The following is a 26524-nucleotide window of genomic DNA, read 5'->3' on the forward strand; positions in this document are numbered from 1 at the left end:
TAGAACTTGCAAAATGTTTTGTTTAATGTGTAACATATTTAGGGTAACACATATGTTGTGTTTTCAACAGTAAACACATAAGCACTTATATACTAGTGCCTCATTAATGGAAAAGAAAGAAAATAAAATTTTGCAAAGTAGAATAACACTCCAATTTACCAAGATCCATGGAATTTTCTTGTTAACTGTTAACAATGGCCATTATTTTTCCTATATGCACAGCTAGATAAACAACAAGACTAAAAGATGGTATGTCTTTCAATCAACTTGTCTAGTTTAATTTTTTAGGAACTTGTACCATTAAAAATGTGCGTGAGAAATAAACGCTTTAAATGTGTATTACTGTTTGAAAGAGCACTAGAACATTTAGTACTCAAAATGGATAAAGATAGCATCATGGCAATCTTTACAACATAGGCAGGGCTATACATTTTGAAAACGAGCACAGGCAGGAGGAGGGAACGGCAGAGGAAAGATGTGGCTTCCCTAAGTCTAGCTAATAAAGTCATGGTAGATACAAGGTGTGAACTAGGGAGTTTCTGGGTTCCAAACTTGGACGCTGAACATTTGCTGTCAATCATCCTCTTTCATTTCTCTTACTATATGAGATTAAACTAATAGATTAATATTTTCCCCTACTCACTTACAGTTCTTCACTGAAAGTTTGTCAAAAGCAGTCCAGTCCTTTGCTTGTTCTGCTTCTCTCTCCTGAGAGCTCGATCCACTAGATCAGTTCAATGTGTGTAGCCACTGTGGTCTGTCCTCGAAGATTCTGTGCTATACAAATGTAATTTCCAGCATCAATCGTCTCAAAATCTTCAATAGTAATAATGCTTTCTGAGATTCGTGTGGTATGACCAATTCCTCTGTTGATCAGCCTCCAAGAGTCTTGCATAAGCACAGGCCTTTCATACTGAATTAAAAAAAATATTAATAGTGACCAATTATGTATGTAATACAGTATTTTATTTCAGTAAACTTATTTTACCTGTTAACTGAAAACATATAGGACTGGCTGCTGGCGCATTTCCAGCCACAACTCAAAAGTACCAGTTTTAACTTATAAAGCCCTAAACGCCTTGGGTCCAAGCTATCTTAAAAACTGAAATTCTCCTTTAGGAGCCTGCCTGGGCTTTAAGATCTTCAGGGGAGGCTTTTCTCATAGTCCTTCACAGGAGGGAGAAGGCCTTCTCTGTTGCTGCTCCCAGGCTCTGGTACCCCCTCCCATGGGAGGCCAGACTGACTTCATCTTTGCTGACCTTCCACAAAGAGACAAAGATCTTTCTTTTCAGGCAGGCTTCCTTTTAAATGACTATTTGTCTAAGGGGTTGTTTTTTTTAAAATGAGTATTGTATTTCTGTTGTTTTTAATGTGTTTTTAATATTGCTTTTACATCTAATGGTGATGCTGACATCACCATTCAGGTCAGCCTGAAAACTACATTTTCCTAAATATACACATTTTAAAAATGTTGATCGCTTGAGCTGAATGTTGCTAGTCCACATGGAATTGTAGGATTAGCATAAAAATATCGCCACAGCTGTTAAACTGCTTACAGGAATATGTGGTACACCTAGAATCACTAAACCTACCTCAGCTGCAAAATAAAATGTAGTTATGATTTTGGGAACTGCTGGACACATCCATAAAATGCTTTATTTATATTCACTTAATGAAATGCCACTCATGAACACTTCATACACAAAACTATGAACAATGTCTGTAAATTCAGACAGTATAAAGAGATGAATACGGCAGCCAGACTTCTTACAGGGGTGAAAAGGTACCAACATATTTCCCCCATGCTGGCTGCCTTGCTTTGGCTGCCCATTCCCTTCCACGTTGATTTCAAAGTCCTAACGATGACATATAAAGCCCTCAATGGTTCAGGACCTCGATATCTGGCAGAGTGTCTTCTCCCACCGAGTTCTACCAGAGTCACTCGTTCCAGCCAGGCCAGGTGGCTGAGGGGCCTAACACTGAGGGAGGTCCAGAAGGAAAGAATGAGGAACCGGGCCTTCTTGGCAGTGGCCCCTCACCTCTGGACCAACTTGCCCATGGAGATCCGCCTGGCTCCCTCTCTGGGTGTCTTTAGAAGTAAAGTCTAGACCTGGCTATTTGGGCAGGCTTTCCCTCCTGCCGTATCTTAAATTCACATTTTGTCATCTTGGATTTACAGTATATGTTCATTGTTTTAACTGTTTTTAAAATTTGTAATGCTGCCCAGCGTAGACCTTTGGTCTAGATAGGTGTGGTAGAAATCCATTAAAATAAAATAAATAAATAATGATATGTAGGTGCTTCATCCGGGAAAGATTCTGTTTTTACAAGTGTATCTAAAAACCAGAATGCATGAAATCTAAGAAAAAATGCTTCAAAGTGCTCTGCACTCACAAGAAGAAATTCTGCAGCTTTGAATGTGTACAGCTCTTAATACATACAGTATCTGTGACATTTCAGTGTATGATGTGATTAAAATGGGTAAAATATTTTATACAACAGCATTCTGCATTTTTACCTATTGGAAAAGAATGGGAAGACAGACAAAGCAGGTGGGGTTCCTAACTATAAAACATTCTCAAAAAATCCTAATCTTGTTTTTAGTGCTAAATGTAATATTTTTGCATTTAATGCTACTATCTGCCTGTTTTTCTAGGTAGCTCTCTAGCAGCCCTTTCCTTAGGTATCTGCAGTTATGTATGCAGTTTATAACCTCTTTTAATCCCACTTTTCAGAGGTCCACTCTAGAGCTAATGTTTTATATTATACATAATGTGCTAATTTTGTTTTAGAGAATAATCAGCAACAACTTACTTCTTGGCCTGGGTATATCCAATTAAACTCCACTTCCACATCTGGCTCCCCCAAAACTGTACACAGAACGCTGACATCCTCTCCACCTTCTGCTTTATTGGACGATGCTTTGATAGTAGTTGAAGGTGGGCCGCTAGGAACTAGTTAGAAAGTACATATGAGATAAAATGAAAACAAATTGTCCAATTTAATTTCTAGTAAAATGACAGTCATGTAGCACTATTAAGGCTAAAAGGATTATAAGAGCATTAGCTTTCATGGACACACAGTGCACTTCCTCTGATTATTTATATACACTGTATACATGGCTAGTAAAAATAGGAATGCAAAGTAACTGTTACTTTGATACCACAGATGTGGGTTTAATTTCTTCACATTAGAGCAGCATCTATAGGAATTTTGGCAGCAGAATTATTGGTTTGTGAGCATAACACACGCACAATGAGCCACTTGTTATTTTGCCTGCCCACTATATATGCTTTGAGCCCTAAAATCACATTCAGTGATATTTAAATGGCTACAGATAATGAGAGGAAAATTCTCAGAACTTGGAATTTGACACTATAAATGCAGAATGCAAGAGACATCACAAACTCCATCAAAACATTTGAATCAGAAACTTAAGAGCACCAGAAGACCAAAATACACAGTACTTAAGAATATAAAGGATATTTTTGTAATTACAACATTGACAGCTTTGCAAGATTTATGGGGAAAAGCACTTCCATGTTTTGTAATGACTTCCTTCATTCTGGACATGCTGATAAAACACTGCAAATAGGAGCAATGGCATCTGCATGGAGAAATATTAGGTTTTCAGTGTTCTGTATGACTTCTCCAGACTGTGGTAGTTTGACCAACATACATGTATATGTAGTTTGTAATAAGAAAGTACATCTGGTTATGTAACTACATTAATTACGACTGCATCGCGTGAACTGGCTAAATCTTGTTCATGACTATTATGTAACATACTTCACCATTTCATAACATATATGTTGTCCTTTTCATTTTCAACTGATATTTCAATATTAGTTTTACTCTTCTGTAATTGTTTTCCTTGATCATCCAGTCATTGTTCTGCAACTTTTCCTTTCAATTTTTTTAAAGATGTGGCAACCAGAATTGTACACAGTGTCACAATTGTTGCTGCAGTATAGATTTGGACACAGATATCATATTATACTTTAATGCCATGCTGTGATAACTCAGCACACAGTAAATAATTAAAGCACCGAATATAAAGGGAGAGTTTGCAAGAGGCCCTTTGGCCCTGGGGTGAAACCAGCTCTGTCACTGTCCTGAGACTTATGCTTACCAATAAGTCAAGTCGTAACTCTACTTCAGTCTTGTCCCTTCTTGTCTCAGGAGACTAACTTTTTAAATTTTCAAATGTACACTAGTAAACTAATCAATCTGTGATTTGTTCTTAACAAAAAAGACATCCCTTTTAAAACTTTTAAAGTTCGGGTCATTTCAAAAATGCAAAGCTATTCTAAACGTGGTTGATTTTTATGCACCTGATGCAGCACTCTGAGAAACAGAAAGGACAATTCATTCTTTCAATACTAACAGTTCCAGTAAATTGGCTTTCTTTTTCTCCCACCATCCTCAGATTGGCAATTCCTGCCCTGATGAAGAGTCCTGAGATCTTTTAATTTGATAAAGGACAGACATAGATAAACAACTGATTTAATACCCTCTGACATGAAACCTCCCCTTCATGGATTGCTGCCTTGTCGTGGTGAAGGGGCTTGAGCAACTCAGAGAAGCAATGGGCTATGCCATGCAGGGCCAACCAAGACGGACAGGTCATACTGGAGAGTTCTGACTAAACGCAATCCACCTGAAGTAGGAACCGGCAATTCCACTCCAGTATCTTTGCCAAGAAAACCCCACTATCAGAAACAAAAGGCTAAAAGATATGACGCTGGAAGATGGGCCCCTCAGGTCGGAAGGCGTCCAACATGCTACTGAGGAAGAGCGGAGGACAAGTACAAGTAGCTCCAGAGCTAATGAAGTGGTTGGGCCAAAGCCAAAAGGACATTCAGCTGTGGACGTGCCTGGAAGTGAAAGGAGAGTCCGAAGCTGCAAAGAAAAATATTGCATAGGAAGCTGGAATGTAAGATCTATGAACCTTGGTAAGCTGGAGGTGGTCAAACAGGAGATGGCAAGAATAAACATTGACATCCTGGGCGTCAGTGAACTAAAATGGACAGGAATGGGTGAATTCAACTCAGATGATTATCATGTCTACTATTGTGGGCAAGAATCCCGTAGAAAGAATGGAGTAGCCCTCATAGTCAACAAAAGAGTGGGTAAAGCTGTAATGGGATACAATCTCAAAAATGACAGAATGATGTCAATACGAATCCAAGGCAGACCTTTCAACATCACAATAATCCAAGTTTATGCACCAACCAGCATTGCTGAGGAGACTGAAATTGAACAATTTTATGAAGATTTACAACACCTTCTAGAACTGGCATGTTCTTCTTATTCTAGGGGACTGGAATGCCAAAGTAGGGAGTCAAGCGATAAAAGGAACAACAGGGAAGTTTGGCCTTGGAGTTCAAAACGAAGCAGGGCAAAGGCTAATAGAGTTTTGCCAAGAGAACAAGCTGGTCATCACAAACACTCTTTTCCAACAACACAAGAGGCGACTCTACACATGGAAATCAACAGATGGGCAATATCGAAATCAGATTGATTATATTCACTGCAGCCAAAGATGGAGAAGCTCTGTACAGTCAGCAAAAACAAGACCTGGAGCTGATTGTGGCTCTGATCATCAGCTTCTCATAGCAAAATTCAAGCTTAAACTGAAGAGAGTAGGAAAAACCACTGGGCTACTCAGGTATAATCTAAATCAAATCCCTTATGAATACACAGTGGAAGTGAAGAACAGATTTAAGGAACTCGATTTGGTGGACAAAGTGCCTGAAGAACTTTGGATAGAGGCTCGTAACATTGTACAGGAGGAAGCAACAAAAGCCATTCCAAAGAAAAGGAAATGCAAGAAAGCAAAGTGGCTGTCTAAGGAAGCCTTAGAAATAGCAGAAAGGAGAAGGGAAACAAAATGCAGGGGAGATAGGGAAAGTTACAGAAAATTGAATGCAGACTTCCAAAGAATAGCAAGGAGAAACAAGAAAGCCTTCTTAAATGAAGAGCCTTCTTAAATGAACAATGCAAAGAAATAGAGGAAAATAACAGAAAAGGAAAAACCAGAGATCTGTTCAGGAAAATTGGAGATATCAGAGGAACCTTTTGTGCAAGGATGGACATGATAAAGGACAAAAATGGAAGGGACCTCACAGAAGCAGAAGACATCAAGAAGAGGTGGCAAGAATACACAGAGGAATTATATCAGAAAGATTTGGATATCCCGGACAACCCAGACAATGTAGTTGCTGACCTAGAGCCAGACATCCTGGAGAGTGAAGTCAAGTGGGCCTTAGAAAGCCTGGCTAACAACAAGGCCAGTGGAGGTAATGGCATTCCAGCTGAACTATTTAAAATCTTAAAAGATGACACTGTTAAGGTGCTACATTCAATATGCCAGCAAGTTTGGAAAACTCAACAGTGGCCAGAGGACTGGAAAAGATCAGTTTACATCCCAGTCCCAAAGAAGGGAAGTGCCAAAGAATGCTCCAACTACCGTACAATTGCACTCATTTCACACGCTAGCAAGGTTATGCTCAAAATCCTACAAAGTAGGCTTCAGCAATATGTGGACCGAGAACTCCCAGAAGTACAAGCGGGATTCCGAAGGGGCAGAGGAACTCGAGACCAAATTGCTAACATGCACTGGATTATGCAGAAAGCCAGAGAGTTCCAGAAAAACATCTGCTTCATTGACTATGCAAAAGCCTTTGACTGTGTGGACCACAGCAAACTATGGCAAGTCCTTAAAGAAATGGGCGTGCCTGACCACCTTATCCATCTCCTGAGAAACCTATATGTGGGACAGGAAGCAACAATTAGAACAGGATATGGAACAACTGATTGGTTCAAAATTGGGAAAGGAGTACGACAAGGCTGTATATTGTCCCCCGGCTTATTTAATTTATATGCAGAATACATCATGCGGAAGGCTGGACTGGAGGAATCCCAAGCCGGAATTAAGATTGCCGGAAGAAATATCAACAACCTCCGATATGCAGATGATACCACTCTGATGGCAGAAAGTGACGAGGATTTAAAGAACCTTGTAATGAGAGTGAAAGAGGAGAGTGCAAAAAACGGTCTGAAACTCAACATCAAAGAAACTAAGATCAAGGCCACTGGCCCCATCACATCCTGGCAAATAGAAGGGGAAGATATGGAGGCAGTGACAGATTTTACTTTCTTGGGCTCCATAATCATTGCAGATGGAGACAGCAGCCACAAAATTAAAAGCCCCCTGCTTCTTGGGAGGAAAGCGATGACAAACCTTGACAGCATCTTTAAAAGCAGAGATATCACTTTGCCAACAAAAGTCCGAATAGTCAAAGCTATGGTTTTTCCTGTAGTGATGTATGGAAGTGAGAGCTGGACCATAAAGAAAGCTGACCGCTGAAGAATTGATGCCTTTGAATTGTGGTGCTGGAGGAGGCTCTTGAGAGTCCGCTGGACTGCAAGGAGAACAAACCTATCAATTCTAAAGGAAATCAGCCCTGAGTGCTCACTGGAAGGACAGATCCTGAAGCTGAGGCTCCAATACTTTGGCCATCTCATGAGAAGAGAGGACTCCCTAGAAAAGACCTTAATGTTGGGAAAGTGTGAAGGCAAGAGGAGAAGGGGATGACAGAGGACATGATGGTTGGACAGTCTCACCGAAGCAACCAACATGAATCTGACCCAACTCCGGGAGGCAGTGGAAGATAGGAGGGCCTGGCATGCTCTGGTCCATGGGGTCACGAAGAGTCGGACATGACTAAACGACTAAACGACGACAACGACATGAAACCTGATATCCTTATATGTCATTCAGATTCTTCCAAGTTTGTAGTCTCTATCTCGGAAGTTTGGTTTAACTTCAAATCATGTGACTTTAATATTTAGTCCATTTGATTTTTGGACTTTCCTATTCTTCTCTGTTTCTCAAGCTCCACAATGGACTGATGGACTTGAAAACTCATGTTTTGATAATTAATTCTTGATCCTGTAAAGTATTATCCAATCTGAGTTTTGAAGTTTGTTCATGGACCACATAGACATCTATATCTATCTACCTATAGCTGTACTGCTGTTCACACCACATAAGAATAACGATGTCATCAGTCATGTAATTTTTCAGAAATAAAATTTCTCAAATTTCTTCCTAGAATGCCCTGAGGCTCCTCAGGAATCCCTTTTATCACAGGGAATCCACTAGGGGCCACAGGAAAGTGAGGATCTTTAATTACCAAAAATAATCACTGCCAGTAAAGTCATCCTGCTGGCAGGAAATTTCAGAAGACCCCCCCCCCCAGCTTGTTCCTTCAACAGCTTCCTGACAACAAAGAGGACTCCATGGAAGCTTTGGGATCTTTCAGGACCATTCAGGGATGTTTTATTTCTGAAAAACTGCTGCAGCAATTAATGACATCATCAGCCTTACAAGGCATAATTTATGGAACAGGATTTCACCTAAGGTGTGTATCTCTCTCTACTTCTTACAATGTGCAGAATTCTTAAGTTCTGAGACAGAAAAAGGTCCCCAACTTATACGAAATTCTACAGATCAACAGAACTAGTCTCTGAAGCATTTTAGCTCCCAAAACAGTTCCTTGAGCTCACTGAAAGTGTACTGATGTAACTGCTCTAATTATGCTGGTCATTTTTCTCATGGCAAAATACTTAGCTAGGCATTCACTATAAATACTGTACATAACTTCACTGTTTCCAGTTTCACCTGAACAGGCCAATTTTCACTAGTTTCTGAGCAAAACAATTATCAACAGTTCACCAAAGCAGAAACTAGATATCAAAGAGAATTACAGATGCCCTACAATTAGCCTCTGTTTCTGCTTACAACAGGATCACCTCAGGGATATGTGCCTCAACAAATTAAGTCTGTGCATGCTTAATTCAAAGTAAGTGACAATGTGTGCTATACACAAGGAGACATCTTTTATCACTTGAGGGAACAACGGTTGTCTAATTTGACCCTTCAATTACGAACAGCTTGTTTACCTTCCACATAAAGCAACTGGTATTTAATTGAAATCTGAGGATCTCCACGTGATTCAGCTCTGCAATATACCACTCCTTTGTGATCAGAAGTTGGGTGCTGATAAACAAAGCCTCTCTTCGTGTCATACATAATGTTGATTCCATCTACTTTTATTTCTTCTGCTGGAAACTCCTGGTGAAGAGTTACTTTTGCTGAGGGGCTTGTCACTCGACAAGGAATCACTGCAGGTTTATCTGGATTAAGGTAGACAACTTCAAAATAACTGGGAGAGGGAACAAAGAGCTCCCCTTTATCTGTGGAAAAAGGCATTAAGTGTATGTTATACTTCACTTTATTACATGGTGATATTACCCATGTTTTTGAAAGCATTAGATTTCAGCAGCATGAACCACCTGGTATATGGTATGATTTGATATATCATATGATATGACTTTCAAAAGATAAGGACAGGAAAGTGAAGGAGAAAGAGATGAGGGCCACACATATTTGCATACCCCTACCTTGCACTCTATGCAGAAAGGGACCTGCAGCAACTACAACTTGGAAGTTCTTGGAAATCCTCTATAATGGCAAGGGCATGCAAGTGAGTGGTGATTTCTGCTTTGAGGTAGGGCTGCCGTTGCTCCCTCTGTCCTACAGAAGGACTTAGAGCAGCAATTGATCATTCAGAATGTTGCCTCTTGTGCTAGCACACTTTCTCTCACAGAGTCCAGCAAATTTCTCAGGATTTCCACATTACAGAGTGAAACAAGTTTGAACATGATCAAGAACGTGAACAAATTCTGCCCTTGCAGTCATGGCACTGCATTCTCAGCTGGCCCCTGGTAAAGTGTACCCTTTCCCTCCAACCCAATGCTTGGATTGTAATTAATTAAGATTTCCAATATCTTAAGGACATCCAAATGTTGTAGTGTTGTTGTGCACTGTTAATGTGGCAGTCTGGTGAATTAACTGCCTCCAAAAGATCATGTCATTAAGAACCTTGCCCAGGTTTTGCAAACTAACTTTCTTTACTGAGCCAATCCATCTCACAGTAAGTCTTCCACTTTTCTTACTACCTGCCATTCCCCTAGTATTACTGTCTCTTCTGGTGAATCTTCTTTTCTCATTGTATGTCTGAAGTACAATAGCCTCAGTTTAGTCATTTTATTACCTAGAGGAAATCTGGTCTGATTTGAGCTAGTACACATTGGTTTAATTTTCTGGTAGTCCTTGATATCAGTAAAGCTCTCCTTGATTTCAAGTGAAACTCCCTTTTTTGGTAAGTTTTTTTCACTGTCCAGGTATCATAGTCAGATATATCAAAGTATGGATGAAATGGACTTGGTCTCCAGCAACACTTTACTTTTAAGGATCTTTTCTAGTTCATAGTCTCTGTTCCAAATTTCCATCTTCTTAGTTGCAGTTGCCATCTGGAACAATTATTTAATCAAGATATAGAAAAAGGTTTACTTCCTTGTTTTCAATGTCAACATAAAAGTGATTAAAATCTTCTGTAGTTATGACTCTTTAACCTTTTTCAGTAGCAGTTTCAAATAATTGCTACTTTCTACCGCCAACATGGTTGTTATCTGCATATTTTAAATTACTGATGTTTCTTCTAATGATTTTCAATCATCCTTCATCTGAATCTAACCCTCCTTTTCATATTGTATGCTCTGTATACAGATCAAACTAGCAGGGAGATAAAATGCATCTCTATCTGACACCTTTACTAGTGGGGAACTATTCTGTTTCTCCATATTCACACGTACTCAAGTAGCGGGTACTACAGAGCACACTTTGGGAACCTCTACCATATACTCTTGACAAAACTCCAGGAGGCAGTGGAAGACAGGAGGGCCTTGTGTGCTCTGGTCCATGGGGTCACAAAGAGTCAGACACAATTTAACAACTAAACAACAACAACCACCATATACTCTTGGTGATTAATTTCTACCAAATGCTTCGAGAGGAGCTTTCACTTTGCTTTTTAAAATCTCAGGTATTTCACAAGATTTTTCTTAGAAGGAATCTGTCATCTCTGAATCTATTCTATATGGCTCGTCAGTATGCTATCTTTGTTTTATCTTGTTTGGATAATATATTCCCATTGATCTTTCAGCATGGCTACTTTTAGTTTAAGTTTCCCTTTGATTTTGTGAATCTTGTGGAAAAGATCTCTTGCTTCTTGCTTTCCTTTTTGTTGTTCTATTTCTTAATACCAATTATTGTAAAAATTCTCCTTGTTCCTATGCATTAGTCTCTGAAAAGTTACATTTAGGATTCTAACCATATTTCTATCACTTTTTATGTTTGCTTCTTCTCTATTGTTAACAATATTAAGAGCTATATCAGTCATCCACCAAAGCTTTCATTTTCTTTTGAGTGTAGGAAGTCTTTTTGCATTCTTCCTTGTTTATATCTCTGGTATCAAACCACAGTTCCCATGGTTTGTAGTCAACTGAGTTTAGTACTGCAAATCTGTTCTGTACATAGATTTTAAATTCATTAGAACTATTATTCAGATTATATTTTGGCACTATGATTGCTTAGTGTTGTTCCTGAGCTTTACTCCAGTTTTTTATATTATCAGTTTCTGGTGTGTACCACAGTCTGCTCCTAGTCTTGTTCTGGCAGACAGTTTATCTTTTGCTATAGTCTATTTAACTTATATATGGGCCCCTTGGTGTTGTTCAATCATCTGTATGGTTGTTTGGTGCATGGCTCACAAAATTATTTTGAGTTTCTATCATGTTTCATTTCTGAATCATAGGCCAAATTCATCAACTATGTTTGTTCTGCTCTATTTCGTACACATGTGTTGCAGAGTTGCACATTATCATCTGTATATACCGCATTTGTGAATAATCAATTTCTTCCCTGCATACATGCATAAAAGCTTCATGGGTTTTTCTTTCTTTCTTCTTCTCTTCTTCTTCAACATTTGGAACATAGACTAGGATAGTACCTGTGTTGATAGGTTTCCAAGAAATCTGATATTACTACACCTGAATAGGGCATTTTGACTGCATCTTGAATGCCAGTGTCTCTGTGTTAACCAAACAGTTATCAATTTGGGAAGGACAATTCTCCCATCTCTCTCTAGGCAGGGAGAATCAGACTTCAGGCATGTGAGATCCAATTTGTTTTTTTTTTTATCAGAACCCTTAGATCTATTAACTGCAGCTTAATGTAAAAGGAATAAACTCAGAATTCATAGTCTGTCTCTACCAAAGCTCACTCTAATTCCCTCAGTCTTTCTTCACTTCAACAACATGAGACAGAATTACCTTTAGCACCTTCAAAACATCTCTACCAGAACCTTCCTTAGGATGAGGAAAGTCAAAAAATGAATCTAGCAGAAGAAATCAGCAAGGATTTCTAGCTCCCAGTCATTTGATTTCTAGTTATTCAAAGGCTGCAGCAACAAACGTGGCATATAAACAGGTGTACTGTCAAGTGCAGATACAAAAATGCTGGAAATTAGCTTCTTTAATAATATCTTTAGAATTTACTCTCCATCATGTTACCTGCAAAAAATATATAAGTTGATCCTGTTCTTGACTCATCCTTCTTGCAGTTGTAGCTAGTGCACGCCAGTAACCAGCAGCTATATTCACCAGTGTCTGCTGCAGTGGAATTTTGCAGGATCAGCTGACCATATCTGTCATGTTGCTTGATACTAATAAAAACAAAGACAAAGCACAACCAAATGCAATGTTTGCTTGTTTCCTACTTTCCTATTACTCAATTTCATTATTCCTAAATCCCATCTGTTTCATTTACTTATCTCTGCTCATCAAAAATCATGTAACAGGAAAAAAAGCTTGCCTAAAAATTCAAAGCAGTTGCTTAAAAGCCATTTTGTAAGCAGAAACTTGTTTAAAAGCTGTCATTTAGGGACAGTATTTAGTACAGTAATGTTTTCAGTATTTCTACTAACACAGGGTTAAACAACTGTATGATGGTTCCAATGTAAAAAAACCAGTAACACATTTCCTGTCTCCTCCAAAAAAATTGTGAAGTATTTCACATGATTTCAGTCAGACTTTCAGAAAATGGAAATGATTTTACCAAAAGCAGAGATGTTTGGAAATTGAAGACTATGCGCCTACAGCCCCCAATGGCTTCCAATGGCACAATGTGGTGCAGCAAATTCAGCTATTTCCTAGCATTTTGAGTCATGGATACAGAAGCACAATAGCCCATATTCATGCACCAGAGGGGTTTTTTAACCATTTTGAACAATGAGGGAGGAAAGAGATGATGTTGAATTTTATTGAATTTTAATTTCCATATTTTCCAGCTAGTGTGGACAAAGCTCAAGGATGACAAGAGTTGCATACGATCCAGTAGAGGGACATAAGTTTCCAACCCTGCTTCTGAAGTATCCTAAAAAGTATCAGTCTTACTTTATTGCATCCATCACTTCCCAATCCATAGCTATCCAGGCACAAAGATTCTTTTTTATACATAAAACTGATTCTATTTCTTCACTAACCCTTTGGATAAAGTCCATCGTTATTTCTGGACAATTGCAAGAAGGTTCTATCCATAGATTATTACTATATTGCTTTTTAGTTTCTGTGGTAAATATTGATTACTATGATAAGTGTACGTTAGTGAAACACAAGGCTAGGGCATATTACCAAGAAAAGAGCAATTATTAATGGCCACATATTAGAAGAAATGAATCAGGGTTAAGTCCCCTTGATTTAAATTCAATGTTCAACTGATGCCATTCTAGTTACAGGTAAAGTTACCCCATTCCTTTTAACTGTATGCAGTCAAGACTAATGTTTACTCAATTGTGCCTCTAGTGTTTTAAGCCATTCCTAATGCCATCTGACTCTAATTTAAGGATAGTGCCAATTTTACAAGTTTCCTGGCAGAAACATTATATATCCACTTGCTGGAAGAAACATCATATATCCACTGTCAATAGGAAATAGTTATATGCAATCCTGATAACATAACCTAGATCTCAGAACAAACTTATCAGTATTATATACAGTACTATTTTTGACAAATGAGGAGTGAAGCCCCACAATCTGAATCTTATCTTGGCTTCCTTGTAACTTATTTGTGGCTGGTGCTGATGAACAGAATCTTTTGACTGCCAGAGTGAGTAACAACATAGGAAAATAAGATGAGTCCTGCGGGATCACACTGAAGGCCTATCAATTCAGCATTCTGTTCACACAATGGCCAGAAAGTTGCCTATAGGAAACTCACAAACATGACAAATACATAAGAGCACCTTGACTCTTGTGGTCCCCAGCAACCACTATACTGATGTATATTGTTCTGGTAGTACTGGATGTGATATAACCATCATATATAACAACCACAGAGCCATATTCTCTATGAATTTGTCTAATCTACTTTCAAAGCCATCAAAGTTGGTGGCCATCACTACATTTTCTGGGACCACATTCCATAGTGTGAAGAAAATGAGAAATTGGGGGAACATGGAATCTGTTTAGAACCTTCCAGGGTTCTTTGTGAGTTTCTATAAAAAAGCTGGCTGAAAAGGCAAATGTCAATATCAACCAAGAACAAAAGGGGAAGTGGCACTTTCAATTTATTTCCTGTGTCCCAAACCAAATTTTCATCTTCTAATGTGGCCCAGGGAAGGTGAAATGTTGGACACCCCTGATCTAGATAATGAGCAGTCTAATCCACTATATTTTTACTTTGAAGGAAACCTGAATGAGCTAAAAGGGGCTTGTTCCCTAAACAGTTTGTGTGGGATTGCAATTTCAGAACCAGTAGCCATGCTGGCTGAGAAATACTAGAAACCGTAGTTTAAACAAAACACAATATTCTACCTCTGAAAACTGAAGCTCATTCCAGACAAGACAAGAGGTGTTCCTGCTCAGCTGAAAGGCAGATCTTGGACTCTGGGTTCAGGATGTGCTGGATGAAGTTACACTCCCCTCCTCCTGAAAACACAGCTTCAGAGCTTGGGTGTGCTGCTGGATTTGAAGAGGGTTTGGAAATACCAGCACTTCCAAAATGCTGCAGCCAGATTGTTAACCAGGACTTTTTTTTTTAACAGGGGGCACATTACTCTCCTATAACAACAGCTCTACCTACTAGCTGCTGGTCCATTTCCATGCCCATTTCAAGTCCTGTTTTCACTTACAAAGTCTTAAACAACTTGGGGCTTAGCTATCCGAAAGACTGCATCTCAATATATGAGCCTGCCTTGGTTTTAACATCATCAGGAGAGGCCTTTGTCTTTGTCCCACCACTCTCACAGCACATTTGGTGAGGACATGAGAGAAGGGCCTTCTCCATTGCTGCTCCAAAGCTGTGGAAATCCCTCTCAAGGGAGGCCTGGCTGGCCCTCTCTTTGCTGTCTTCTCTGCCAGCAGGCAAGGACCTTGCTGTTTTGGCAGGCCTTTCTCCAGTAACTGGCTGCCTATGAGGGTTTCTAAAAAGAGGTTTTAAGACTTTATATCTTCATGTTTTAAAATAGTTTAAGCTGTTTTGAATATGTATGTATGTATGTATGTATGTATGTATGTATGTATGTATGTATGTATGTATGTATGTATGTATGTATGTATGTATGTATGTATTTATTTATTTATTTATTTATTTATTTATTTATTTATTTATTTATTTATTTATTTATTTATTTATCTTATATGCCGCCCACACTACCCAAAGGTCTATGGGTGGCTTACAGCATTTAAAATACAATAAAAAGGCAAAATAAAAGGGCAAAATAATTAAAATGCAATTAAAATATATATTCTAGAAATTGCCATCAGACCCACAGTTGATATTATTTCAGTTAAAAGCCTTCTGGAACAGGAAGGGTTTGACCTGGGGCCGAAATGTCATCAGCGTTGGTGCCAGACGAATCTCAGTCAGGAGGGCATTCCATAGTCTGGGGGCAGCTGCCAAAAAGACCCTTTCTCTACAAGCCCTTCCTCTTATCTCCTTAAGGGACGGCTCTTTCAAAAGGGCCCCCTGGTTAGATCTTAACTGCCAGGTAGGTTCATATAGAAGGAGGCGGTCCTTCAGGTATCTAGGGCCCAATATGATATTGATATGATATGATACTGGTTTAATTGCTTTCTAATGATTTATAGTCGTTTTAGCTTTTATATTGTCTGCTTTAAGCCACACTGGATCTTCTTTGGGAGAAAGGCAAGTTATAAATAATACAATGAAAGGAAAGGAAATTTTGCAATTATTGCATTTCTGATTCAAAGTTGTATTAATGCCAGCATGAGAAACAAGACATGGTACATAATTAAAGTACTGAACTATGTTTCTATTGGTGAATACAAACAACCACCTTTAGCAGGTCATTATAACAGCTTGCAACACCCTGCTGATTAATCTGTTGTATACACAAAATTGTTTTGCAGTTAGGCTATTCTCTACTTCAAATGTCAGTAGTCCAATTCAGCATCTTATCAGGCCAACACAGAACCATATGGTCCTGCTGTGCAATACACAAATACTCTCTGCTAGGGACTTATTATCTTTTCTACTTCTTCCAGAGCACATGAAATTGGGTTTAAGTCTTCCTTCCTGCACTTCATAAACATTGATGCAGCAACAAAGTAAATGAGAAAGCAAAGTATCTTTGCATGTAACAGAGAATTAACCACCTATATATTATTTGGATATTTTTTAATGTGATAGTCTACAATTCCTGATTAAAGCATTCCTCTTAATAATGTATTATGCATAAATTAAAAGCTCATATACTTAACAAAAAATGAAGTTAGAATAAGAAGAGATTTGGAACAGTTGGGCTTGATTAGATTGCTCCTTCTGTTCACATGAAAATTGCTTCTGCAGCTGCTATAGTAACAATCTGTTCTAGTCAACCACATGTTGGCATTGGAGCACCCCATTTTGCTCCCTTTGGTTGCAATGTGCCCATCCCATTCTCACTCCCCACTTCCTGCCTTCTCTTTTGCAACAGCAGCCAGCCAGTTTGCTTGAGGGTTGGCATTAATGCTGGGTATGCACAGAAAGGGGGGGCACATTTCAGTCCTGCATTTCTCCCTTTCTTCTTTTTTAAAAAATACTTTTCGGTAAGTGGCATAGCACTATAGTGGGAAAGTATTTTTCAAAAATAAAAATAAAACAAATATGCCTTTTTTAACTTCAAAATAGGACGGAGCATAACATCCATGGTCACAGCCGGACCACACCCACTTTTAAAGGTCACCAATGACATGTAGGAAGAACATATACACCGAACACCACACTGGAGTGGTCTAAGCACAGGAAACCATGTTTATTTGGGCCAATCCTAATTATTCCAAATAAACACTAGGCTCCAATCCTAGACCAATCTGGGATGGATTAGTCCTCATTGGAATGCTCTAACAAGAATGTAATGTAGTCAGAAATTTTAAGAGTGATCCCAACTGTCCCAACAAGTGGCTACAAAGCAAGATAAACTCCCATGTAGCTGGCCTGTATCTCAGATGTTCCAGTAGTGATTCAGCATTGCTACCACGAGTTTCTATGGCTGAATGCAGATTTTAACCTAGGTGTCCTGAGTTCACAAAACCAGTGTGATGTAGTTGGACCAGCCATGGAAAATCACTGGGATCAATTCACACTACTGGACACTGCATAACAGCAAATGTTCCTGATCCTATCGAGATAAAAACAAAAAGTATGCAACAAAAGCTTTTTGGAGCCCTGTTTATTTTTTCTTTTTCTTTTTGTCTGGATATGCTTGCACAGGTTAACAAAGCTACTTGCATCAAACATAAGACTTGAGTCCTAGTCTGACACCTTAACTACTACATAACACTGGGTTTCTTATGTTTCACTGGGTATCTTAAAAGATCAGGTATCAGAGACTACACCTGGAGCCGTTTCTGCCAACTGCTGTATTTTATTAGGTTGCAAGTTATCTTCACAGAAGTATTTTGATTAGTAGAATCTCCTAATCTCCCAAGGGAGAGTATTCCACGATCTAGGTGCTGCCAAAGAGAAGGCCCTGTCTCGTGTCCCCATTAAGCATATCTGCAATGGCAATAGGACTGAGAAGAGGGTCTCCTCTGAGGCTCTTAAGAGCTGAGAAGGGATACCAACAAGGATACACTCCCCCTATCCAGTTCCTAGTGTAGGTTATCCACTAAAGTGACTAAATCTGTCTCCATCCCAAGTTAGGCCTGAAGCCAGACGGAAATGGGTCTAGATAATCCACTTCATCCAGAAATTCTTGAAGCTGAGAAAACACCATGCACGCTAGTATCTTCCCCAGAAACTGAGGGCTTTTTTAACCATGGTCTTATTACTGCCCCCTCTAAACATGCTGAGATCCTACCCTGCTGCAAGGAGGCACTCACTACTCCCCTTAACCACTCAACCATTTCCCCTCTGTCTACTTTTATAAGCCAGGAAGGGCAGGGGTCCAGCACACATGTGGTGGCATTCACCTCTTCAAGAATCCTGTCCCCATCCTCAGGCTGCACCAACAGAAACAAGTCTATTAAAATGGGACAGGTAGGGGCCAAGGTTGCATCCACAAGACATGCATAAAATACATCATCCAAGTTAGACTGGATCTGAGTGATGTTGCTTGCAAAGTGTCATGCAAATTCCTCACAATGGATTGCTGACTGTTCAGATCTTTTTATTTTGGTGGGACACATATTAAGCCCCTCACCACTTGAAATAACTCCGCTGGACAATTCTGTGCAGACACAATAATCCTTTATTTGCTGTATCTACGGCCACATAATGGGCCTTCAAATGAGTCAGATTCGCTCTGAGCTGTCTGCCACTGTTGCTCTGGTCTCCATCCCACTTCGGACCTACTTCAGTCCCCAACAGTCCTACTTATTTCATACCACCAACTCCATAGTAAACCAAGGAGCTTGTCTGGCTTTACTCTGTGGGAGGGGACAGTTAGGAGTAACTGTGTCCACAGCCCTGGCCATTTCCCCATTCCAGAGGTCAACCAGGACTTTCACGGGATCGCCTGCTGAGGCAATAGGAAATTCCCCAAGAGCCACCAGAAAACCAGTCAGATCCATCAGTCTCCCGTTGTGGACCATCCTATTTGGTTCCCCACACCTGCAGAGGTTAGGAGTTTTAGTAATTCTAAACCTTACCAGGTAGTGATCTGTCCATGACAATGGAACTACAAAGAGTTCCTCAACACAGCCCACCATCATCCCTTAAGCAGCCATGTAAGACTTCCTTTCTTAAAATCTACCACCATTCCTCCTTTTGACTCTTACTACCAGTCAGGAGAGAGATAATTAACCTGCTTAATGATATTGAGTAACAGAAAGCTTTCTCTCTGAGTCTTCCTTGCCACTCACCTCTAGTGAGGAAGTTTTGCATTTCTTTTTAATGGTTGCTAATAGGTTTAAAAAAACCCTTTCAAAACGCATCAGCGACCATTGAAAATAAATGCAAAATTTCTCCCCTGCTCTGCCAAGGAGAGACGAGTGGAAGATGCCAATTAACAGCTTTTCCATAGAGATAGCTAGCCAACTGTTTGGTTGCATCCCAGTGATCACACACACTGGAATGAAGCCAAAACTGAATTATGCTACACACATCTAAAAAGCAGTAGCCCGATGTCTAGCCTCTATATAAAGTTTACCCATATTTATATCTGAATTTTAGCAGCAGGTGCAAGCAGGTGTATTGTATTCCACGATGTCTCCCACTGTATTTGATGCTATTTTGTTTTGCACTTTTTAATTTATTGATGTTGTCATATTTTGTTATTCTATTGTTCTGTTTAGTTGCTGTAAACCACCCAGAGTGGCCTTGGCTACCAGATGGATGGTATGTAAATAATAATAATAATAATAATAATAATAATAATAATAATAATAATAATAATAATAATAATAATAATAATAATAATAATAATAATAATAATATAGAAAAAACTGCATTTCATAGCCTTTGAAAAACTTATTTGAATAAAACTAATTTAAAACAAATATCTTATCATATCTTATCATATCTTAGAGCAAGTTCTTCTGCTTATTATGCTATTATTATTATTATTATTATTATTATTATTATTATTATTATTATTATTATTATTATTATTATTATTATTATTATTGAGGTACCACTTCAATATAAAATTTGGAATAAAATCAGAAAATTACCTTGTGTAAACAAGCTGTACAATGCAATTCTATGAATTTCTGCTCAGAATAAAGTGCAGATGTGTACAATAATCTTACTTCTAGGATCACAGCCTTAGTGTCATTCTTTGTACTTCAAGGTTTCTGGATATTTCATCCTAGGAACTCCATTCTCATGCAATTCCAATCAAGAATTTTGCTTTAGGCAATATGTTAAGGGAACTAGAAATGTGTAATGATCCCTAATGAAACCCAATGATCCTACTGACATCTGCTTTTGTCTCTATGTAATTCCGTGTATTTATCTGAGCAAGACCATTCAGTTTGGTTTCTTCTCCACCCCAGTAAAGTCTGAATGCAACTTCACACATTGCCACCTATCAAAACTTTACCTGAGTCTGGAATCCTTAAAAGTGTTGAGATAAGATGGGTAGCTCCACCCAATTTTATTTCCTTTACATCTCAGTTCCAAACTCTGTCCAGCAGAAAGGCTCAGAGTAGCAGCAGGTTTCTGAAAGCGGCCCTTTTCCATCACTTGTGTCATTATGGAATGGATCTTGGGGGAAGCATCTGCGGATTCTCTCTCCTTTAATTTTGGAGCTTTGGGTTTCATTTTTTTGTTAGCAGGTTTGATCCTGTTGTCTCCTGGTTCCTTTGGATGTTTGTTCTTTGCAGGCTGACCAACAGCTATCATGGGAGAGAAATACAATATCAGTAGTAACTATTCATTCATTCATTCATTCCCCATCTTTTTCCTTAAAAAGGACAAACGTGGCTTACATTATTAAAAGACAACATTAAAGCTAAAAACAGTAAATATACAAATACTAAAAAGGATCAATACCACACTAAATAATGGTAAATAAAAGCAACATCAAAAACACATTCAAAGCAGTAAGGTTCAGCAATCAATTTAAAAACTGTGCTCAGACAACCAGTCACTGAGGGAAAGCTTGCCTGAAGAGAAAGGTCTTTGCCTCTTTGCCTGTTTACAGGACAGCAAATATACTTTTCTGAAAGTGCTCCTCACTCCTCAAATTGAAGGGAGCCCAGAATATCTAAAATCTGTACATTACATTAGAATATGCAACTACTGTATAAAATAGGCAAGATTGACATGGAGTTTGTTTTTGACATCCTGGTCATTTTTTTAAGTCACTGATAGGCAATTTTAAATGTGCATACATTTAAATTAACACATGCAAGTAAGCAATTACAATGTTCTACCCTGAGGAGAGATGACACTTCTTTGAAAAATCAGTCAGTTTTGCTAGAAGTTATTCTTTGTCAGCACTCCCAGGAAAACACAGCTACACAAAAAAGAGCTGATTTTATAGATTCTGAAATTAGCTTAGGGTTTTAAAAAACTAGGCAGAGCGATCACTAAAAATGCATCAGCTCGGAAACTTTTATACTGGTAAAAACTGTTTCAGGCCAGCCCTACCATTAGGCAGAGTGAAGTAAGCACAAGAGGCTGAAGATTTTATGAGTTGTGACGAAGCAACAAGTTCTCCAGTATTTGGTTTTCAGCACTTTTGTCCAAGGATAGTGAGAGCTGCTTGTGCGATTTTCTGCTTCATGTGCCACATGAACATGACTGGCTGCCAGCTCTGAGACACTTGATGGGTAAGATGCTTTGAGGGGCATCTACAATCCCTAAGGCATTAAAATATCTTGGGTTGACCAAGCTTTCTAGTCATCACGTGTTTATTTATGTATCTGCCTCCATGCTCCTATTAGTATTACAACTTACAAATTACAACTTACAAATTACAATCTTGGTAGCAAGATTTCAGCTCTACTGTTAGGCAAAATGGGACAGTTGCCTCATGTAACAGACTAGAGTCATCATCATAGGCATCCTTCAGTCTCGAGAGACTATGGTAATATGTTCTGTATGGAGGACTTGTATCAGCGTCTAGTGTTTTGACGCTCCACGCAAAGCTGGAGTGTCCTCTCCAGGGAACGAAGCCTGGGTAAAATAATGTGGAGAATAGGCTGTTACCCAACCAGAAAATCCCCCCTCTCCATGTCACTGAAATAGTCCAATGGAAAGGCAAGAGTCAATACGACTGGTTCCAGTAACGTATAGCAGGAGTTGCCAGAAGGACACAAACTGCCTCTGGGACTCCGCCTCCGGATTTTGCCTCAAGGTTAACTCCTGAAGCCTTTTCCATCAGTGGATATAGCCACAAGGCAGTGGAGGTTTGAAGTCAGAGTTTTCCTTCTCCTAGATGGGCTGCCTTCCCAGGCTAACGAGTCCCACTTACCCAGCCTGCTCACTCATGGCATGGAGGCTGATGGCGGCACCTCAGTAGGGGTTTGAAGTCAGAGTTTTCCTTCTCCTAGATGGGCTGCTGTGGCGATCCCCCTTTGTGCCCTTTATACCTCTGGGCTCCACAAAGGTAAATACGCCCTTTTCGCTGCCACCAGGTATTATACTAATACCAAATCAAATCCACACACAGGAGCTGTCACCACAAAGGGTCATATAATTTCAGGAAGCAAGGGGTTTAAATAAATATTCTTTTATTATTGAACAAAATCATAAGGAGAATCAAATATAACTGTTTCATATGTTCATGTATATTAAAATCAGGTGTTAAAGTATCTCAGATCATGTCAATATTTCTCTTGTTATAGTGATGCGTTCATTCCTGCTAGTTCAATATATTTTACTTTTTCAATTTCCTTTCTTAACCCCTTTTTGCTATTCCTAAACCCTAGCACTCCCTCAATATCTTCTGGTCCCTAACTCTGCCTGAACCTCTCTCTCTCTCTGATTCCAACTCCCTGTCTCACCCAGCGGTTCCAACTGTCATTCTGACTCCGCCCCTCCTGTTCCATCCCCTGATTGACATGCAGGAATGACGTCGTACTTTGGGTTCCGTTACAGCTGCCTTCCCAGGCTAACGAGTCTCGCCTACCCAGACTGTTCCCTCATGGCATGGACACTGGAGTATGGTAGGAAAAAAAACCCTCCCCCTTTCCAGATTTCTCTTCCTACAACAAATCCCCCTCCTATACTGGAGGGTCACTGGAAATGACAAAAATGTTAGAAAAGTTGACAGAAGCAAGAAAAGAGGAAGAATTAATATGAGATTAATTGACTCAATAAAGGAAGCTGTGATGTTTCATTTGTAAGTCTGAAATGACCGGATCTATGGACGTCATTAATTTATATGACTATCTAGGCTGGAAACAACTTGACAGCCCTTAACAACAGGTATAGGTACCATGTAGCTTGTCCTGAGAGGATGGAGATAAACAGCTGTTCACTTGAGGCAGCAACTATCTTGGGATAGTCCTTACTATTTATTGATTTATTTATTTTTCCAGCTTTTACCCCACCCATCTAGATTCAATTAATGTACTCTGGGTGGCTTAAATTCCGAATGTAAAACAAAATTTAAAAGATACAATATCAAACAACAGAAAAAAGAAAATCAACATTTAACTGAATAAGCATCAATGGTGATGCCCCCTAATGCCCCTCAGAAAAAGGGAATAGGAAACCATTTCTGAATATACCTAGAAAATCCAGAAAAATGCCACCATAAGTCAGAATTGACATGATAGCATACAATTATTAGTATTATTATATAATAATTTATGTTTCTGGTCATTGTTACCAACATCCTTAAAAGGTGAAACTAAATGAAAAACAGCTGGACATGACTGAGATTCTGAAATATATGATACACAGGGGAAACTGAAACAGCCCGGCTTTTCTTCAAAGATTTGAGGAAAATAAGATATCTTTCAGATACTTAGCATTCTTGCAAGAAAACTGTAGCTGTTTCTGCAGGCATTACTGAAGGAAAGATAATGAATGCTGGATTTTAGCTACAGAAGAACTGATTCATACGGGTATTCAAGACTTCTAATGATACTTGAGATGTGGAACATGTTGGGGACTTCCTTAGGGCTTGAAAAATGCTCTACTATACTGTATATATTTTGCTTTATAACTAAAGGATACTTTGTTTTTTCACAGACAGCCAAGGCTTCAGAGCAGCCTTTCTTTTAAATGTTTTGACTTGCAACTCCGCTAGCCCTAGCCAGCACGGTTAACAATGATAGTACTGTAACGATATTCCAAAACTTCTGAAATGTTGATTGACAGGGTGAGTGAAAATATAAACCTCTGCTAGGTCTCTGTTCAAATAATTTAGAATCCTACAAGCTTGGTGAACAGGAGACAACACAGACACACAACAGGGATGGGACAATCATTCAGGAAAAGTGACATTTAGCTGGAACCTCTGCAATTTAAGTCCAGATAAAGCAAAGCAAAGCAAAGCGTGCTGCTTATATACCGTCCCATAGCGCTTCAAGTACTTTCTGTGTGGTTTACAACTTAATTATGCAGGCTACACATTGCCCCCCCCCCCCAGCGAGCTGGGTACTCATTTTACTAACCTCGGAATGATAGAAGGCTGAGTCAACCTTGAGCTGCTACCTGGGATCGAACCCCAGGTCGTGAGCACAGTTTTGGCTGCAGTACAGCAGTTTAACCACTGCGCCATGAGGTAAGGCTACTGGTTTAAATGGGTCACTGTGATATCTACTAATTTTATTAATTATGATTATTAGTCCACTTAATATTCTGTTGACAAAAGGAAATACTCTGAATGACCTTGCCAGTTATTCTCTGCTAATCTACTTAATCAAGATTCACAATCCAGACTTGGAAAATTTAGTTTTCCAGACTACAGCTTCCAAATCCCACAGTGGTCCCTGCAGTAGCTCAGGGGTTCTGGGAGTTATAGATCAAAAAAAGGAAGATCTCCAAATTTTTCCCATAATCTTGTGGTATCTTAAAGACTAATAAAATTATTATGACATAGATGTTCATACTGCAGTCTACTGACTGGAGGGATAAAATAGGAGAGGACTTTACTCCAACTTCTTGGAATAAAATCAGCATATTAAAAAAAAAATTTAAGTGTATCTTATATTTCACTCACTCAGGTCTGTTCTGCAACTGTGAGCAGACCATTCCTTTATCACTGTAAGAACTGTGTCATGTTAAGAACTGGTGTTCCAGCATTCTTGTTTTCTTTTTTCCTGCTTCTTCTGACTTTTGAATTTGATGGCAGGGACCGTTTCAGGGGAAAAACTTTCCATCTGAAAAGTGTAGCATCAAAGTCGTAAAGAACTACATTTTAAAAATCCCGGACTCGACGGTCTCAGACTCGCCACAGTGGCTCGGGGGGGGGGGAATTTCTGAGCTTTTTATTTCCCCAAACTCCGATGCTTCCAAGCTGTATGTAATTTTGTTTTTTTGAAAAGAACTGTCAAGACGTGCTAACCCGCCGTCCTGTGGTAAAGAAATTAAGGGGGGGAAGTGTCCAAATTCCCCACATTCTTGAATGGGGCGTGGCTGGTAAACCACGGGCGCCCTCCCTCAGAGGCGCACTTGTTCTCCAACGGCGTCCTTTGCCAGGTCAGGGCTGCTGCTGTATGTAGGGTGGGCATACGCTTCTCCCCCCCCCATGCTATAATCTACCTCTAACCTCTCCGAGAGGGGTGGTCGGCCGTGAGAGAACTGAGGCGGGGGGACCGGGCGGGGGACGGGACGAAAAGAATACAGGGATCAAGATTATTTATTTTTAAGGGATGCTGCAAGATATACCTTCCTTCCGCGGGAAGGATGAAGAGAAGACGTGGGGCAGCAGCGGGGGGGAAAAAGGCAGAGCGACATTGCCCGCGCCGTTGCTGAACTCACCATTTTGCAGCGTTTGGTGCAGCAGCAGGAGGCTGAGCAAGAGCCACGGCTTCATGGCGGGAAGGGAAGAGAAAGACGCCGAGGCGCCCCGAGTCCCCGGGAGAAAAAAGTTAGCGAAAAGAAAGGTCCCGAAGCCCCTCCCGTCAGCTCTTCAGACGAGAGAGACGTCCAGAAAGAGCTCAAAGCTGGAGGACGGGATGGAAAGGTCGCCTCAAGTCTGGTTAAGCGGATTGGTGGGGGCGCGTTTGCAAGGAACGGCCTTTTCCTTTCCCGCCCTCAGGCCCCCCTCAGGACTGCCAGTCAGCCCGGCTGGGGCCCATTAAGGACGCTCGGAGCGGCGCCCCCTTCTCTGCTGCCAGCAAGGCACGTCAGAACAGCAGCCCTGCTTTCGGTGTCCCCAGTGCAGCCACAGTGGCGAGGGGGCGAGGATCCAACCGTCTCCTCGGAAGTAACGAGGAATAACTTTCGCTGCCACGGCTTCATGTGGCTTCGGTCCGACCGGCGCTTAGTGGTGAATAAGTCCCTTTGATGGTTGCGGAGTTTGTTAATGCGATATACTTTCTATAAAAATGTACAGAAGTAGGCGCGGGGCCTGGGGTAAGGAGACTTTCCAACAAGCGCAGCTTAAAACCATTTAAGCAATAAATAAACAAACAAATACGGCCAAAGAACCAGCCACGAGCTCTGCTGTCATTTTTGTTGACGCCAGCTTTGCAGCACGACGTGGTC

General features: G+C 39.9%; 1 protein-coding gene across 1 annotated transcript; it reads right to left on the reverse strand.

Annotated features, from left to right (window-relative positions):
* Positions 1-26084, reverse strand: PDGFRL (platelet derived growth factor receptor like). The gene is made up of 6 exons (XM_020791440.3): positions 25796-26084; positions 20457-20751; positions 12484-12635; positions 8971-9264; positions 2815-2954; positions 1-913 (listed from the first exon to the last, which is right to left on the reverse strand). Exons 1-6 carry the CDS (start codon positions 25848-25850, stop codon positions 725-727), a joined length of 1125 nt encoding a protein of 374 aa, XP_020647099.3. The 5' UTR covers positions 25851-26084; the 3' UTR covers positions 1-724.
* Between the last annotated feature and the right edge of the window lie 440 nt (positions 26085-26524).

The sequence above is a fragment of the Pogona vitticeps genome, chromosome 5 (assembly GCF_051106095.1).
Source record: "Pogona vitticeps strain Pit_001003342236 chromosome 5, PviZW2.1, whole genome shotgun sequence".
In the NCBI taxonomy this organism is placed as follows: Eukaryota; Metazoa; Chordata; class Lepidosauria; order Squamata; family Agamidae; genus Pogona; species Pogona vitticeps.